The 14,180-nt window shown below is 36.9% G+C and overlaps 2 protein-coding genes across 2 annotated transcripts; both read right to left on the reverse strand.

Moving 5' to 3' along the window:
* Positions 1-5,851: 5,851 nt before the first annotated feature.
* Positions 5,852-10,433, reverse strand: LOC122023020 (flap endonuclease 1-A-like). The gene is made up of 17 exons (XM_042581123.1): positions 10,187-10,433; positions 9,980-10,096; positions 9,728-9,786; positions 9,533-9,592; positions 9,400-9,453; positions 9,256-9,304; positions 9,113-9,160; positions 8,849-8,914; positions 8,624-8,674; positions 8,424-8,543; positions 8,277-8,361; positions 7,007-7,088; positions 6,760-6,868; positions 6,630-6,686; positions 6,483-6,529; positions 6,347-6,401; positions 5,852-6,167 (listed from the first exon to the last, which is right to left on the reverse strand). The coding sequence occupies exons 1-17, from the start codon at positions 10,196-10,198 to the stop codon at positions 6,093-6,095; spliced, it is 1,146 nt and encodes a 381-aa protein (XP_042437057.1). The 5' UTR covers positions 10,199-10,433; the 3' UTR covers positions 5,852-6,092.
* Positions 10,434-12,202: 1,769 nt separating this feature from the next.
* LOC122023030 (transcription factor MYB61-like) lies at positions 12,203-13,574 on the reverse strand. Its single transcript, XM_042581130.1, has 3 exons — positions 13,278-13,574; positions 13,060-13,189; positions 12,203-12,986 (listed from the first exon to the last, which is right to left on the reverse strand). Exons 1-3 carry the CDS (start codon positions 13,408-13,410, stop codon positions 12,401-12,403), a joined length of 849 nt encoding a protein of 282 aa, XP_042437064.1. The 5' UTR covers positions 13,411-13,574; the 3' UTR covers positions 12,203-12,400.
* Between the last annotated feature and the right edge of the window lie 606 nt (positions 13,575-14,180).

Raw genomic sequence — 14,180 nt, forward strand, 5'->3', positions numbered from 1 at the left:
GAACACTACTCTTAATCATTCCTAGTCGAGTATTAACATTCAAGGACAATGTTAATGCAATAAGACTAGCATATAGGTCAACTCGATGACTTTATCTCACAAGTCATGGATATAGAGATATCAAGTTGACACATGGGTATGCATTAGAGAATGTATACTGAATGACCCGCCATGAGAAAGTATCATGGATCGTTATATGAGTGTCATATACTTTCTCATGTGGCTATTAGTATGACTACTAGTCCTTAGACTTGAAGTCACCATAGTTCCCTACATAAGGAGTTATGTACTTTGGTTTCGTCAAACGTCACCCGTAACTGGGTGGACTATAAAGGCGATTACCGGGTATGTGACGAATTATGCAGAGGGATGTGAGTGATGTAGATGAGATCTATCCCTTCTATATGACGGGAGAGACATCGGTATTCTTGATAGAGTGAGACCACGAAGTGCATGGCCATGCCCAAATGAGTCAATATGAGATATTGAGCTCATTTGATTTAGTGAGTCTACTTGGAGTTCAAGATTTAGATTGGTCAGAGGATGACACTGTCTATGCCTCACATTGATCAATCTAGATGTCTTGGATAAAAGGACACTTGTCATATATTGTGAGGAGTCACAATTAGTAGTCACAAGGTGATGTTGGATCTCAACATTCTTGTAACATTGGGTAGTAATGATGTGTTGCTAGATACCGCTCATTACTTATGCTCCTAAATGGGTTTAGGGGCATTGCCAACGTTACAAGAACCTATAGGGTCACACACTAAGGACAATTAGATGGAGATTAGGTTCATATGATGAACCAAGAGGATTAGATTCATTTGATGAATCAAATTGGATTAAGAGTAATCCAAATTGGGCTAATTGAGTTGGACTCAAGTTGATTCATGTATTCAATGAGTCTAATTTAGATTATGACTCATTAAATCAACTTAATTTAATGAATTAGATTCATTAAATTAAGTTGGCTTGAATCAAATGGTTAGATTAGATCAACCATGGAAGAGATTTGGTCAAGTTTGACTTGACTTGAGAGGAAGAGGAAGAGTCAAGTTTGACTTGACTAATTGCCACATCATAAGTGAGATAGCAAGATGTGGACCAATGATGATGCTCCACATCATCATGGTGTGCCACCTCATGGAGGTTACAAGCCTCCTTTCCCATTAATGTGGCCGGCCACATTAAATGAGTGGGAGTTACTCAAGTGGTCGGCCACACAAGAGGATGAATGGGAATGAATTTTCATTCAACTCTCATTCACTCCATCTTCTTCCTCTAGCTCTCCATCTCCCTCTCCTCCTCAACTTGGCCGAACCACACAAGGTGCTAGCACACCCTTTTGTGTGGTTTTTCTCCATCTACGTGTCCGTGTGGATACTTCTAGAGGGGTATCTATTTTGATACTCTCGAGATCTGGCACCGTTTGGACGAGCCAAAACGCGAAGGGCTTCGCTTCAAAGGTATAACTTTTCTTTTGTAGATCTAAGTGTAGATCTAGGTAGAAACTCGTATTCGTATGTTTTCAAACTTTTTCTTTGCACGGATCTGTTGGCTAGGGGTTTTCGGGGTTTCCGGGATGCGGAAAAGCAATTTTCGCGGCCCAAAAAACCCAACAGATATATTTTTAGAAAATTCTAGGGATACATAACAAGAAATCTTAGTTTAATGACAAAAAAAAGTTTTCAAATTTCTATTTATTTTGAATTTTAAATTTTTTTTAACTGATAATATTATATTTTATCAAAAAAATAATATTTTTAAATTTTAAGTTTGTAAAATATTTTAAAATTTAAAGTATGCTTTTTGTTAAAAAAAAATTGAAAAAAATTCTATTTGTAGATTAAATCATCAAATAGTATATAAAAAAAAATAACTCAGAAAATAAACAGAAAAAATATTTTTTAATTGAGATAATTTTAAAAATAAATTTTAATCTAAAAAAGATTTTGGAATTCAATATAGTTTCTTACCTACTGGATTTATTAAAAATTTTGGAGGTATATAACTTCTAGGGATTTTCCTGATCTATCCCTGGTGATTTCTAATATACCAGTTGATTCTACTATAATTTCTAAATTTTAATTTTCAATAATTATTTAACTTCAAACATGTATAGTCATTTTCTAGTTTTTCTATTTGTATTTTCAATTTATCATTTTCTATTATTAAATTATCATACATTATTATGGGGCATGAATTAGCTAAGGTTAATTTTAGCTTAGTATTTTCTCTTTCTAGTTTTACTAAATTTTTGGAGAGTACCTTAATAAATTGAAATAACTTTTCAGGAGGTAATGCACGTATCTTACCTCGTGTTCTGATAATCCCCCTTCATCGCAGCTCTCTTTTGAAGATCCTCCCCCTTCATCAATGCTCATCTTTGAATTACTTTCATCTTCTTCTTAGTGGCTGACCAGTAGGGCTAGTCCCGCGTAGGCCTCGATCTCAGACTCGGAGGACAAAGATTCATCCCATGTTGCCTTTAAATTCTTGAGCTTTGATCTTGTTAGTCTTTTGCCCTTGTCTTTCTCCTTTTTTAGTTTGGGGTAGTCGTCCTTGATGTGACCTTCTTATTGGCAAGTGTAGCATCGATTTTTCCTTTTGCTCCGAAAGCCCTTTTTCGTATACGACTTGAATTTATTAGATTTAATAAATCTATTAAATTTTCTTACCAGTAATGCCACTTCATCTACGTCGATGGATGCTTCGGAGTCTGAATCTGGTCCGCCCTTCTGGACTTGCAGTGCTAGGTTCTGACTTGGTTCCTTTCTTTGTCCTGCACACCAAGACTCATGTAATTCAAAAGCGGAAAAAAGATTTTCTAATGTATTTACCTTGAGATCTTTGGAGATATAGTAAGAGTCTACTATAGATGTCCATTCAGGTATTCTTGGGAATGTATTTAAGGCATACCTTAACGAATCTCGATTTGTTACCTGTTCTCCAAGATTCGTAAGTCCGATTATTAACTCCTTTAGCTTAGCGTGCAGTTGTACTACTGACTCTCCTTCTTTCATCCGGAGGTTGTTGATTTGGTTCTGGAGCAGGTCCTGTCTCACGAGCTTTACTTCGGGTGTTTCTTCATGTAGCTCTAAGAACTTCTCCCAAATATCCTTTGCTGATTTATAGGCACCGATTCTACTGACTTCCTGAGGAGGTAGCACACTCATCAAATGGAATTCGGCTCGTTCGTTAGCTACGAAGTCCACTTATTCTTTCTTTGTCCATGAATGCTCCTCTTTCTCAGTTCCTTGTTGGTTCGTGGGGGCTACAAAGTCATATTTCATAATTAAGAGAATTTTAAAATATGTTTTAATAAAAGAGCAATGATATGCTCAAGGAAAAGCTCAAGGATAGACACATAAATTCATGGCACACCATTTCACTTTTTGTGGGCCCCATGAATTTATGTGTCTATCCTTGAGTTTTTCATTGAGATTTTTTCCTTGAGCATATCAGTTTTCTTAAAAAAAAATACCTCCATCCGACGTTTCCATTACTGGAAGTCTTCCTTGAACTTCGGCGGATAAATGCTCGGTCCGGTCATCGTCTTTGTACTTCATCAGTGGTTAGTTTTTCTGAAGTAGTTGGGCTCTGATACCACTTGTTGGTGCAGCGGGGTCGACAAGAGGGGGTAAATTATTTACCAGAAAAAAAATAACCCCTTTTCATTTTTTTTATTTGATTAGTAGCACAATAAAAATAACAATAATAAAAGAAATAACAACTTAAAAAAGAGTAGATAAAAAGTCAGAGTTTTACTTGGTTATAACATAGGTGGTTGTTAATCCAAGACGTTGAAAAAACACTAGAAGATCTCTTTCGTTGAAGGCGGAGAAGCCTTTTATATATGTGGCAACTCAAGAATTCTAGAAAAGTTAATACAGAAGTTCTTAATTATTCCCTAAGTTCAGGAGCCTTTTTATAGCCATTGGAAAACTCTATCTGCAGCTTGAAGGCGCCTCCAATGAGGTCCAAGGCGTCTTTCATCGGATAAATTTTATCTGCTGCAGATAAAACTCTATCCGTGACTAACAGCTATTGGAAGGTGTCTTCAAAGGCTGGAAGGCGCATTCGTATTGTTCATCGAAGACGCCTTCTAGCCATGGAAGACTCCTTCCATACAGCAGATTAGCTCCTTTGTTGATCTCTTCGTATGGGTGATGCTCCGGCTAATCAGAGTTGAGCTCACCCGAATCCAACTCCGACCTTCTCCTTGAACAGCTTTCCTCCCTGGCTTCTCGTCCTTTGGACCGCCGCGCGCGTTCTTCTTGTCTGTCGTCGTACTCTTCTGCAGCATCTCGTCATTCGGATGCACTGAGACCGCCAACTCTCTTCTCGTGTCATCCTTCTTGTTAGCTGCGTCTTCGGCTCGACTTCTTATGTTCATAAGTTCCTGTACACTTAGATACAAAGATCAAATATAACAAAATCTAACTGATTAATCTAAACTTAGTTGACTATATTAAAACTACCCAAAAATGCTAACACATTCTTCGTTCGTAGGTAGGAACATTCATCATCATCCTTTGATTTATAAAAGAATATGATTAATGAGTGCGAGTTTTGGCAAACATGCAATCTGTGTTTAATACCCATTGCTTGGCATTTTAATCTTCGAAGAAATAAATATCTCTGCATTTATAAATTAATGGGGAAACATGTTTGTCAGATTATATATTTTTTTTCCTTTCACACAAAGTGTGAAAGGCTTAATAATTCATTATTAATTAAGGGATGAACAACTTTATCTATGGATTTGATTTTTTTTTTTTTATCTTAACCATCAGCGCCTTTTAGGGTTTATATGCTATTATAACCCTAAACTTGATTTTGATCATACAACCCCAACTCTCCAACGCTTGTAAAATTTGATAATATCTAATGGGACCTAAAAGACTATAAAGTATTAATATACACAATTGTATAAAAAAAATAAAACATTTATATATATTAAAGTTGGTCGACCCAATCTCGGGCCTAGGTTGGCATTGGCATAGGCTCGATTGGTTGGCTCCATGCCGATGCCAAGCGACATTAATGATTTCGAGTTTAGACATACATTGTACGAGGCAATACATTCTAACAAGTACTAACTAATAGTATCAAAGGCGATTATTATATCAATATATCGTTGCGGAGAATACTTTAGTTTAGTTTAGTGGCCTAAATTCAACACAAATTGATAAAACATTTTTTTGTTAGTGCAAATATGTTTAATTGACCTCCTGCCTTTACTTTGATATCGTAGGCTTTGTGGCAGAAACAAGTTCCAGTGACTGCTTACAATTCTGAATTGGATTAGTTTCCATGTGATCAATCTCTAAATTACTAAACTGCTGCTAAACCCTATTTAATCTTTGTTCCTTTCTAACGCTAGTTAAATCTTTTACAGACCTTAGTTAGTTAACCAGTACATTAATTATTAACCATAGCGAATTTTTTATAAACAAAATGCATATACAGCATCAACACAATATCTAATGTAGTTAAAAAAATATTTGCCTATTGATGTCAACCAAACAGGCTATAGTTGCCCTACCCCTTCCAAGAAGGTTTGCCTCTTAAAATGCGTCATCCTGGTTAAACTTTTGGAATGGTCACAATTGAAGGCGACAAAAAAATAATAATAAAATGACACTAAACAAATACTATCTAGCCACAAAAGTATCCTCTCTCTCTCTGTATATTTTGACCACCTATCATATATAGCAAAGATCATTGATGACCAATACAAGCAAAATTTTCATTCTAATCATAGCAGAGGTCATCCACACAACATACATCAAAACACACTCAACAAAGGTTAAATGTCATTCAAATCAGTTCAATAGAGAAAAAATTAGTAACCTGATGAGATCTTTGATGGATTGAATTGGGAATGGGTCAGACACAAAACATAAAGCACACTTAGAAATTAGCAAAGGTGCATCGTGCACCAAAGTTCTCAGAAACATGACCAGCCAGTGAGAATCATATGCCAAAACAGTATGATAAGGAAACTTAGGATCTTTAGAATCTGAGCCAACAGATCTTATCTGCTAGGATGACATACTACAATTTTTGAGGGATGAGGGAGCTTTTTATCTTTTCTTCTTTGCAGTTCCAGCTCTAGAGTTCTTGTTGGTAGAAGTTTCTTTTGAAGCTTTGTCACTCTCCTGATAAATATTGCAAGTGCCAGAATTGAAAGTACAGAATAATCTTTTTATAATGTCATTTGTATAATTAAAGAACCACTAATTGATAGCAAAAGACAAACCTAGAATGTGATGAGGTTTTTTTGGGGAAAAAAATAAAGGAAAACATGCACACACAAAAGATGCCAACCGAAGCATACCTTTCTTTTGGTGGGGGCGGATGCATTTACAACAGGTTTAAAAAATGACTCCAACCTGGAAAAAAATCAAAATCAAAATGACTACATTGATCATAAGCAACACCAAAGTTCAGACAAGATAGAAAAGAATTCCTACCGGCCCTGGGAAGATTTGTTCTTGGCGGATTTAATTTTTTCTATTGCCTAGAAAATTTTAGGAGGTGAGATTAGCAAACAGTTTAATATGGGGACTTACACAATCAACTATTAACAAAGACTAAATCACTATGAAGAGGACAAATACCTTAGCAACTCGATCACTGTTGAATCCATTTTCATTCACCAGAAAGTTCAGAATACCCTGATAAGAGAGAGGAATAATGTGTAAAAAAGCCTAATGGACTTATTAGCACCTAATTAATTTTCATTACTACCTCCTCGTCTGGAGGTATCCACTTTAGTTCTGGAACGTCCATGATCACATTTGGTTCTTTGAACAAGCGTCGAGCTTCTTGATAAGGCCACTCTTCAGGAATTTGATATCTATAATTATACCAAGTTTTATAAGAGAAACCACAAGGACCACATCAGAATCCTGATGGATCTTAATTTTCACAACACCACAACAATTGAGGGTGATGCAACTAAATCTTGCATGAATGAACGTGGAAATTGGAGCACCTTTCTTTGTTTATGTTCTCCAAGATATTCTCTATGCAACTATGCTGACGGATGAGCTTCAAAGCTGTTTGTCCACCAATGCCTGACAGAGTCATTCGTTTAGCAACAATGCATAGGAAGTTACAAAAGAAAATAATAAAAAAAGCTGCTATGTATATTATGTACATAGTAAAAAGAATACACATTCTAGGGAGAAGAAATAAAAATGCAATGAATGTCTTACGCACATAAATATGAGTTCTGGAAATATAGACCATATCAAAAATGCAAAAAGAACCTAAAGCAGAAAATGCAACCATAGAAAGGTAAGCAACATTATTTTGTTTTTGTTGACACAAAACTTCTAGATGCAGAAATCATGAAAAAGGATGACTAGCATAGCTGAGGATGGTATCACATGATTTTAAGGAGTACAAATATGGCATAAAACTTGGTAAGAGAATAAAATTGCTTTTACAGAATGATGCAATTTCTATCATTAAACCTGAAAGAGTTGTAATGGATCAAAACTTTTTTTAGGAAGAATAATAAACAACGAGAAGGGGAGCCTTGGCGTAATGGTAAAGTTGTTGCTTTGTGACCAAAAGGTCACGGGTTCGAATCTTGGAAGCAACCACTTGCGAAAAACAAGGTAAGACTGCGTACAATGGATCCTTCCCCGGGACCCGCATAACGGGAGCTTCGTGTATTGGACAGCCCTTTTTTTTTAATAATAAACAACGACATAAACAAATCAATAAAGGCCATGCCAATTAAATAGAAAGGTTGTGAAAACGTTTTTGAAAATAGCATCACTGTATGATGTGTATAATTTATTTCATGGAACATCCAATGCAGAAACAGAGTTTTTATTTCCTTCAACTAAACAGAGTCAGTGATCAAACATTAAAAAAAAAATCCAAAGCATGGAATAACTGTCCAAATCTATGTTGGATATAGAAACTTGGATAATGACATCCAAACAGTTGACACTAAGAGTAAGCACTCAAACCCTATTCAGCACATGTACAAATTTGTAAAAATGGTCATGTCAGAGATTGCGATCATACTCATGTTGAACGCTATATCAAATCCGAGTAACATAGACATGGAAGAGCAATATAAACATGGAACAGTTGCAGCACTAACACCATATTCAACTATACAAGCATTATCGTAATAGAGATTTGAATGTACATTAGTTATCAAATTTCATAAACAGTGAACAAGTAGAATACTATACTTGTATGTTAAACTTGTTGAGTGTGCAATATCTGATAAACGAGTTTACCTTTAATGCTATCACAATAATCACATCCAGAGAGGATGCACAAATCAATGAACTGATCCATAGTGAGTTCTAGTTCTTCAAGAACCTGAAAAGTAAGGATGAGAATAAATGCAGTAATTAAATTAGCAATAAGCAGAATAAATATACCTTTGAAACTTCAAATTCCATCACAGGGATTTTTTTGGAACTAGGATCCATTAAGTGACGGAGAAACTTCGGCGCCCCAAAAGTTAAAGAATCCATGTCTTCTGAGGCAACCGCATACACCTAGAGATTAATAAGAAATATGTTTAGGATATTAAAAGTTAAAAAAACAAAATATAATATGTTAGAATGCATCATTTTACTTTGTCACTTTTGCAAAGAGTTGCACATTGAGCTTCTGCTTCACAGGGTGCCTTTAGATCAGAAAGATGAGTTAGCTACTAAAACAAGTGATAAAATACTTATATATTAAGCAACTGCATGCAGTTTTAGGAAATGTTGGCATGAGAAAGCAAAATTGTGTCATTGTTAGTTCAAATTCTCGTGCAAGGATAAAGAATTGAACAAGTGAAAGTGGACTAGTTTACCTCAATAGTAGGCACCCCCATTAGTCTTAAGAGACGTCTACAATCTTCATTATGTTGCTTGGTTACCTATGAAAAGACTCTACAGTAAGCTACTGGAATCAAATTCTTCAAGAAGGTAATATGAAAGTTCTAAATATATTTAAAGAAACTCTATGTTACATATGAAGGAAATAGATAATCAACATGCTAACTTCACGCCGATTGCATCATAATCAACAACATCCTCATGGTAATTTCCAATAAAATAGCAATATCAAAGATTACCTTGACAGTCCTTTTGCTGTACTTTTCAATTCCCTCCAAATCACCAGTCTGCAAACAACAAAAGTAACCAACTAAAGCGGCAAAAGAAATTCTAGCAGGCTAAAGAGTCCCAATAAAGGTAATTGTAATGCACAAGCAATGACCTCGATTGCTGTGCTCAAATCCTTAGTTGCATCTTCCCTCTTTGAATATCTAAAGAATAAAATAAGCTTATAGATTATCATTATCTTGCCAAAAAAAAACAGAAAAATAGGGGGGAAAACAATGACAAATCTGTAAAGACTTGCCTTTTAGCAAGTTCCTCTTTCTTCAGCTCTGGAGGCTGGCCGTCAAATACATATCTGGCATCACAAAGATGATAATAAAATATGGTGGCTGAATGAGAAACAAAATGATATTTAGACATGCAAATGGACTTACACTGGCTTGATACCTGCTTCTAATAATCTGATAGTTCGATTGAACATCCCCTGCAAATGACTTATCAGCCATACCAAATGTCAAGAGTTAGAAGAAGAAATAAACAAGTACATGCCAAGCAGAAATTTCACTCAAAATTAGATCACTTTTAACATTTATCACGGACCACACAATGGAATACAAGTGTAAGATCACCTTGTAACTTCGCCAGCCTCATTAGTGAGAGTTTCCATGCCAGTTCTTCCGACAACGATCTAGATGCGAGAAAAGTGCATCAAGTTGTAAATTTGATAGAGGAAAGTGTGGGTGGTACAAACAGGAGATATAAGCTCAACAGCCACTATCTAAAACCCTAAACCCTAACCCGAGAAGAGGATGGCATATCCAAAAGCATAATCCAAAAAAATAAGAAGAAAAAAAGACTAAACATCAGGGATAGAAACGGACAAGGAACTGGTAGATGCTCATGCTGGCGTCGATTGCAATCTTCCGACCGAAATAACTCTCAAACTTCTGTTCCTTCATAGCTTTGGGAGCGTGGTCCGCAAGGAGCTTCGTCAAACCCTAACAGCAAAGCGACAGGGAGCGATAACGACGCCATGGCAAAGTAAGTGAGGTTGCCAATCGCAGAGGCATATGGATGTGAAAGCTTACCTTTATCCCCATGGCGACCTCAACGGAGAGGATTGGGTGTAGATCACGGAGAGGAGATAGAGGAGACGGTGATGGAAATGGAAATGGTAAAATGGGAAAGAATAGGCGCGCTATCTTCGTCCTTTCCCGCTTCACAGACTCATTCTGGGCTCCTGTGATCTTCAACCCCCGTCTTCCTTCCCTTTCAATCCGAAGGTCCACCGGATCGACTCGAACCGAACCCTAGCAGACTAGGCAGTTTGAGTGCGATTCGGACTTCGAATGATCCGTTAATTCAAAACAAACCGGGTTTAGCCTCTGCGACCCAACTAGGCCCAATTAGCCGCTGCAGTCACACGACTCACACCATGGACTCCATTATCAAACTTTTAATCAGATGGAAGTGAAAATTTGAAAGAATAGGATGAAATCTATACCGACGCGTATTTAAAGTTGCAAAATTTAAAAGACGTAATTAACTTTTAAATTTTTTAAATTGGAGTAGAAAGATGATTATATTTATTTTATAGGTTGTTCATAGTCCATATCTAAGAACAGTTAGAAAGTAGAAGAAATTTTTTTTTCGAACATATATATTCCAATTGTAGCACTATTATGGTGCTAAATTTTAAATAACAACATTATTATGGTACTGCATCTCAAAAATTAATACCACAGTATTGATTTTTAAAAATCAACGTCATCGTCATCGTCATGTTGATTGTCAAAAATCATTACTTTGGTTGTGTATAAATTCTAAAACTAGCACTATTAAGTGGTGCTAACATTTGAAATATATATAGCGCCACTATATTACTATTTTTTGAAAATCAATATGGTTCTTTTAAATTTAGCATCAATGTTATTTGAATGAAAAATGATATGTTTAAAAAAAAAATTCAAGGAAAAATTCAAGGATAGACACATAAAGTGATGGAATCCACAAAAAATGAAATAATGGACCATGACTTTATGTGTCTATCCTTGAGCTTTTCTTTGAGTTTTTTTTCTTAACCATATCATTGCTCTATTTGAATATAATACCGCAGAAGAAGAAAAATGCGAAATGAGTGCTCTCTGAAAATTAGATGGTCTTTTAAAAATTTCATAATGCGCCTTGATCAATTGCTGATATCTCTTCTATCTTTTGTTGCATTACCTCCCTAGCTACCACTTTATATGGAAATTGGATGACTGACGTGACTGTTTGCAAAGTTGTTATCATAGATATTGACCTGCAAGTTTGGTAGGTACAACAGCTACTAACTTAGCTGCAAAGTTTACGATTAACATTAAACGATGCTGTGTTTAATTTAACCAAATGATGCTGCTGATGGGAGGAAGACGACTCGTCTAATTCTGATGGCACCCCCTAAACCAGCTCCATAATTAGATTACATAAACTTCTTCCATCTTGTAGGTATTTGACAGTCGATTATAAATAAATTGATCTGTAATTTACCTCTTGAATTGTGAGAAATTGTTAACCATCTTTATGCTACAATAATTAGATTCTGTGATCTAATTATTGAGCTCACATGCTTTGCCCATGTGAAATGAGCCGCATAGATCGACTTGGCGATGCTCGAGAACTCGCTACCTTGTTCTTCCTCATTCTTTCATCACTATCTTATTGTTCCTTCCCTGTCCTTGTCTTTAAAGTCAATGGTATTCGATGCTTCGGAATATACATTTAATAAAAAATCACGACACTAGAAGTCTCCATTGATAATGGCAGAATGCAACACGCAACCAGGAAACCTCCTCCACGACCTAAACATTCATCCTTCCAATTCGCACATTTTTTTTATTGTTATTTTTGTTTGGTCTTAAGACAGCAGTGAAGAAGGTACATGTAGAAAGCCGAATGCACTTGTCTTCGCATAATTGCACCAGGTTGACTGGCAATAGCATTCTTCAGATACACATCAATCCCATCACTTGAATGCTGCTGTTTATGAAGTAGGAAACTGATGCAGACTCACCTTAACACAAAGATTCTCCTTGTTAAGTCATCGAAAAGAAAAGAAAAGAAAGGAAAAGCAACATCAATCTGCCAGAGCAGAAGGCTTTTATTTTCTGCCAAGTTCAAAGTTCACATAGCTAAGAACTGTGATATGATGAGTAGTCCTTCTGTACATGAGGAGGATAAAAAATAAAAAATCTACGGCACGCAATTCACACACCTTACAAATTCAACACGTCTTTCAATTATTCAATCACGGTGCCAAGAATTCAAATGCTGCTATCTTTGTGCATCCCGTACATGCATCGAATGGTGCCATTGAGGTACTCTGACCACTTGAGGTCCTCTGGCTCATCTCCGATGTGGATTTCAGCACCTCCATCGGGCAGCAACTCTGACCATGGAAAGTAGCTCTGCAACTGCATTGCGCTGCTGCTATTCCCACTGCTCCCACTGCTGCTACTCGGATTAACATCGATACCACCTTCCAAGTACTGGAAAGGCTGAAATGAAGCATCTTGAGGGAGATTCATAATTGAAGTGAGAGTGTTGTCGTTGTTGTAGCCAGTACTGAACTCAGGAATCACATTCAGAGCCATGTCGCTTTGCTCAAACCGGAGCGGCAGGCTCTGGCTCAAGGACTGGCTTTCGGACGTCCCGGAGTTGGACAAATCTGAATTCTCGATGATTGATGGAGCGACTGGCTCATCCTTGTGGGGGTTATCCTCTTTGGGTGGCTTGTGGGTGTCAGGGTCAATGCCATTCTGCTTCAGCTTCTTCTTGATGCAGGAGTTCCAGAAGTTCTTGATCTCGTTATCGGTTCTTCCAGGCAACCTTGAGGCAATCTGCGACCATCTGAACACAGAGCGGAAAAAAGATGTCAAATGTCACAGAAATGGAAGAAATTTGATGCGTTAATCTGATGCACCTGTTGCCTAACGCTGCATGGAGTTCAATTATGAGCCCCTCCTCCTCCTCTGAGAACATGCCTCTTTTGAGATCAGGCCTCAGGTAGTTTATCCACCTCAACCTGCAGCTCTTCCCGCACCTCTGCAAACCTGAGATTTTCCATTGCTTCCCCTCGATGATTCTTTCTTTACAACGAAAAGGCCACGAATAAACAAACAGAATTGGGTGGAGATATACCTGCAAACTTTGGGACAGAACTCCAACATCCATGGCCATGCTTGGTTATGTGGTTGAAGAGCTTCTCGTCCTCATCGGGCGACCACAGGCCTTTCCTCAGCTTCTGCTTGTAGCAGCAAGAGTGCCTCCCCATGAAGTGCTCTCCAACGTGGGCAATGAGATTGATCGGACAGAATGAGGCCTGAGCTAAAAAGAGAGAAAGACAAGGGAAAGAAGCAGAGGAGATGGTGGCTGTTGGTGTCAAATAGGTCCAGCCAGGCCATCCATGGATTTTTAATGTCACTGGTCGCGCTCGACATAGCCCGTAATGAACTCTATCATATTTGGCTTGGCACAAGAATGAAATGGGTTGATCTGACTTGGCAACGTCCAACGTGGGCAAATTGACGTGGTTAAAATAAATTTTTTTAAATTTTTTTTATCTACATGTAACTCTCTTCTCTCTTCTACATATAAGATGATACTAATTTTTTTAAATCAGTATTAAGATGAAGCTGATCTTTGAAGATCAACACATGGTGTTAGTCTTTAAAATCCAACACCAGTATATTGGTGCTGATTTACATAATATTGGTATTGATTTGTGCAAATTAGTATTAGTGTTGGTGTCAATCTTTTAAATACCAACATCAACAGATGACCAGCACCAATTGTTAGCGTTGGTCTTTAAAACCAGTACCAACATAAAATCATCACAAAGACCAATATCAATAGAAGATTAACATAACTATTGGAGTTGGTTTGCACCATATTAATATTGGTTTACATAATACAACACCAACACGATGGTGTTGATCTTTACAAATTAGAACATTGGAGCTAATCATTAAATACTAGTTCTATCTTGGTGTTAGTTTGTAAAAATTAATACCATCTTATATATAGGAGAGAGACTTACATGTA

This window comes from Zingiber officinale, chromosome 1A (genome assembly GCF_018446385.1).
Source record: "Zingiber officinale cultivar Zhangliang chromosome 1A, Zo_v1.1, whole genome shotgun sequence".
Taxonomy (NCBI): Eukaryota; Viridiplantae; Streptophyta; class Magnoliopsida; order Zingiberales; family Zingiberaceae; genus Zingiber; species Zingiber officinale.

Coding starts and splice junctions, on each gene's coding strand:
- LOC122023020 (XM_042581123.1), bottom strand. Junction 9,161..9,255: donor ATTTGAGCACAGCAATCGAG/GTCATTGCTTGT, acceptor TGTTGTTTGCAG/ACTGGTGATTTGGAGGGAAT. Junction 6,168..6,346: donor CCGCCCCCACCAAAAGAAAG/GTATGCTTCGGT, acceptor AATATTTATCAG/GAGAGTGACAAAGCTTCAAA.
- LOC122023030 (XM_042581130.1), bottom strand. CDS start 13,410: ATGGGGAGGCACTCTTGCTGCTACAAGCAGAAGCTGAGGAAAGGCCTG. Junction 13,190..13,277: donor TTCTGTCCCAAAGTTTGCAG/GTATATCTCCAC, acceptor GGAAAATCTCAG/GTTTGCAGAGGTGCGGGAAG. Junction 12,987..13,059: donor CATGCAGCGTTAGGCAACAG/GTGCATCAGATT, acceptor CTCTGTGTTCAG/ATGGTCGCAGATTGCCTCAA.